The sequence below is a fragment of the Bombyx mori genome, chromosome 7 (genome assembly GCF_030269925.1).
Source record: "Bombyx mori chromosome 7, ASM3026992v2".
NCBI classification, from domain to species: Eukaryota; Metazoa; Arthropoda; class Insecta; order Lepidoptera; family Bombycidae; genus Bombyx; species Bombyx mori.
In genome coordinates, this window is record NC_085113.1 from 3,218,355 (window position 1) to 3,221,522 (window position 3,168).

At 37.1% G+C, this 3,168-nt stretch overlaps 1 protein-coding gene across 1 annotated transcript; it reads right to left on the reverse strand.

The window, feature by feature from the left end:
* Nucleotides 1–258: 258 nt before the first annotated feature.
* Nucleotides 259–2,329, reverse strand: LOC119628747 (ATP-dependent DNA helicase pif1-like). The gene is made up of 2 exons (XM_062669279.1): nucleotides 1,048–2,329; nucleotides 259–939 (listed from the first exon to the last, which is right to left on the reverse strand). The coding sequence occupies exons 1-2, from the start codon at nucleotides 2,327–2,329 to the stop codon at nucleotides 299–301; spliced, it is 1,923 nt and encodes a 640-aa protein (XP_062525263.1). The 3' UTR covers nucleotides 259–298.
* Nucleotides 2,330–3,168: the final 839 nt, after the last annotated feature.

The window sequence follows — 3,168 nt, forward strand, 5'->3', positions numbered from 1 at the left end:
TATTTAAGTTTACATATTATACCTAGTCAGGTCATAAATTCTGTCACATGTTTTATGTAAAATAATTGAAACAAGTTTATTCATTATGTAACCATTCATATACCAAAATGAACTTAACAAAACATGGATTCTTATGACACTAAAGTTTATTCAAAACTAGCTGACCCGGCGAACTTTGTTCCGCCTTAATGTCAATAAATAAGCAGATTTTTTTTTTATTGGAAAAAATACAAAAAAAAAAAAATTTCTACATCAATCATTCATAATTATTTCTGTATTTTAGTACATAGGTTGCTCTTCATTTAAGTACCTTGTGATACACGACATTTTTTGTTTTATTATCAGGCGCAAAAACAAACAACGCAGATGGTCTTCCGACCCGTGAACATGCCACGTATAATTGACCATGGGAAAAACATGAATGTTCTAGATTTAAACCACAAACTTTTAAGGATTGGCCTTGTGATTTGTTGATGGTCATGGCAAATGCAAGACGTATCGGAAATTGAAGTCTTTTAAATTCAAACGGCATATCGGTTGAGATCATCGGTATCCTCGGAATGAGAACTTCCTCACCTTTGAATTTTCCTATCATTATCGTAGCGTAAATTACATTGTTCATCAATTTTCTAACCACCAAACGCGTACCGTTGCACAGTTTTGGTTGGTTTATGTTTCGAAGCATGATTACTACGGAGCCAACCTTTAGGCGTAAATTGTGCGGTGGTAAGCCAGGCACGTCCAAAGAGTTTAAAAATTCAATTGGATAGTTGGTGGCTTCATCTTCATTTGTGACGCAGTCAATAGATTTGAATGAATGCATTGTTCCAATGATCTTATTTTGAATTATGTAGTTTAGGTCATCTACATCTTTATTCTTAGCCGCTAAAATTGCTCGCTCACTCATCCATTCATAATTTTTGTAGTTAGAAATAATTTCTGGAAATACATTGTTGATAAGTTCGTCTTTTGATGAGACAAAATTACAGAAATTATTTGGAAATGATATTAATCCGCTCGATTCATCGACAGGTACTTGACCATTACCGATAGTCAGCAATTGCTCCGAGAAATCTTCAGCAGATGTATCATTAAGCAATGTAACTCTCATGTTTGTTGTCAGTTGCAGTTTCTTCACATGGCGCCATAGATTTGACGATTTGAGGTAAGCGTTTATTTCGTCGGCAGCCGTAGATCTTGGAATTACTGGCAGTATTTGGCGGAAATCGCCAGAAAGTAAAATCATTGCTCCTCCAAAACATCTCGAGTCATTGCGTAAATCTTTTAATGTTCGGTTAAGTGCTTCTAATGCACGTTTATGCGCCATTGTGCATTCGTCCCAGATGATGATTTTCGATACCGCTAAAACTTTGGCCATTGCTGAGTGTTTTGCAATATTACACGTTGGTTCTTCAATAGTTTGAAGATTTAACGGTAATTTGAATGCTGAATGAGCCGTACGGCATCCTTCTAACAATGTGGCTGCTATTCCAGAAGAAGCAACTGCAACCGCTATGTTAAATCTCGCCCGAACAGTTGCTAAAACTAATGACATGAGGAATGTCTTGCCAGTTCCACCAGGGGCATCTAGGAAATATAAACCACCATTTTCATCATCGATTGCCTTCATTAAAGTATCATAAACTTCCTTTTGTTGGTAATTCAACAGGGGTACATTCGTTTGAACTACTAAATCTAATTCCTGGTGATCATATTCACGTTCCCTTTCCAATTCTCGATTAAATGCGTCATTCATTTCACGATATGGTGCTGGCATTCCTAACCTGATTAATAAATTACCGCACATGAGGTAACACATATCTTCGATCAAGAGTAAAGCACGATTATGTATCTCCTCATTCATCTCAATATCGTGATTTCTGGAACTGACACGAATTTGATGTAAAATATCTTCTGACATATTATCCTTGTATTTGTGCCACAGGTTACATGGGTTTGATGGAAAACATGTCGAAATTATGATAGCGAATAATGTGCGTATCTGACTTGGAGATGCAGAGATAATGGCTTCAGCAATTGTCGTATCCCAATGACTATCGTTTTCTAATAACTTCAATTCTTCACATGCAGCACGATATGTTGGGAATATTACACCATTAACAGTTCGTAGTGACTCAAATGACGTTGGCCCACGCACATTTACCAGCAACAACCGCAAATAGAAACATTCATTATTCTTTGGATGAACTGTATACATACGACCAAGAGCATCAGTAGAACGCACATCTGGATACCCAGGAACCGCATCGCCTTGCTTCCGTCTTTGAAAATTCTTCGATGAAGCATTCCAAGTATAATAACGTGGCATCTCCGAGTAAAGCAAAGTTCGTGCAAACTGATCGCTTTGGCAGATTGAAAAAAAACTGGTCAATGTAGTTGCTGGAGGTGTTTCAATAATTTAAAGCAATTAAACGAAGTCGAGCCATACTATCGCGGCGCTGTTCACGTGCAATTTCTTGTTCTTCTTCAGTCCTTTCATTTGCAGTATTTCGTATTCTTCTTGCATCACGGCTTTGTCGGGAAAGATTCGATCGTCTTGGTCGCGGCATTATTAATTAAACTTCACTTCACCTAAAAACTTAAATTTTCAACCATACCGAGTTTTATAGTTCACTTCACTGTTTATACGAATGGGCAATTGGGCAATAATGTGAATTATTTATTGAAGTGAAACTTCCTTATCGGCGTTGGAAAAAAATTTACCGTCACATTTTTCGGTTACGCGTCACATTTTTCCGTTACGCGCCATCTTTTAATTAACGGCTGTATGTTCTGAAGTATGGATGCGCATTTGAGAAACCGACCTCATGTCTCAAGGTGGGTCACGGAATACATTTTGTAATTGCAATAATCCCAGGTAACCCACTTAATATCACGTGGACCATGCTATTATTGTTATTACGTAAAATAATAGGAAGAAAAGTACCAGGGTATTATGATATCAAAGAGATGTATTATTATAACTTTACTCTGACGTACAGCCTTCTTTATTAATTAACGGCTGTATGTTCTGAAGTATGGATTCCGATTTGAGAAATTGACCTCATGTCTCCAGGTGGATTACGGAAATCATTTTGTAATTCCAATAATCTCAGGGAGCCCACTTAATAATATCACGTGGACCGTGCTATTTATTACTGTTATTAC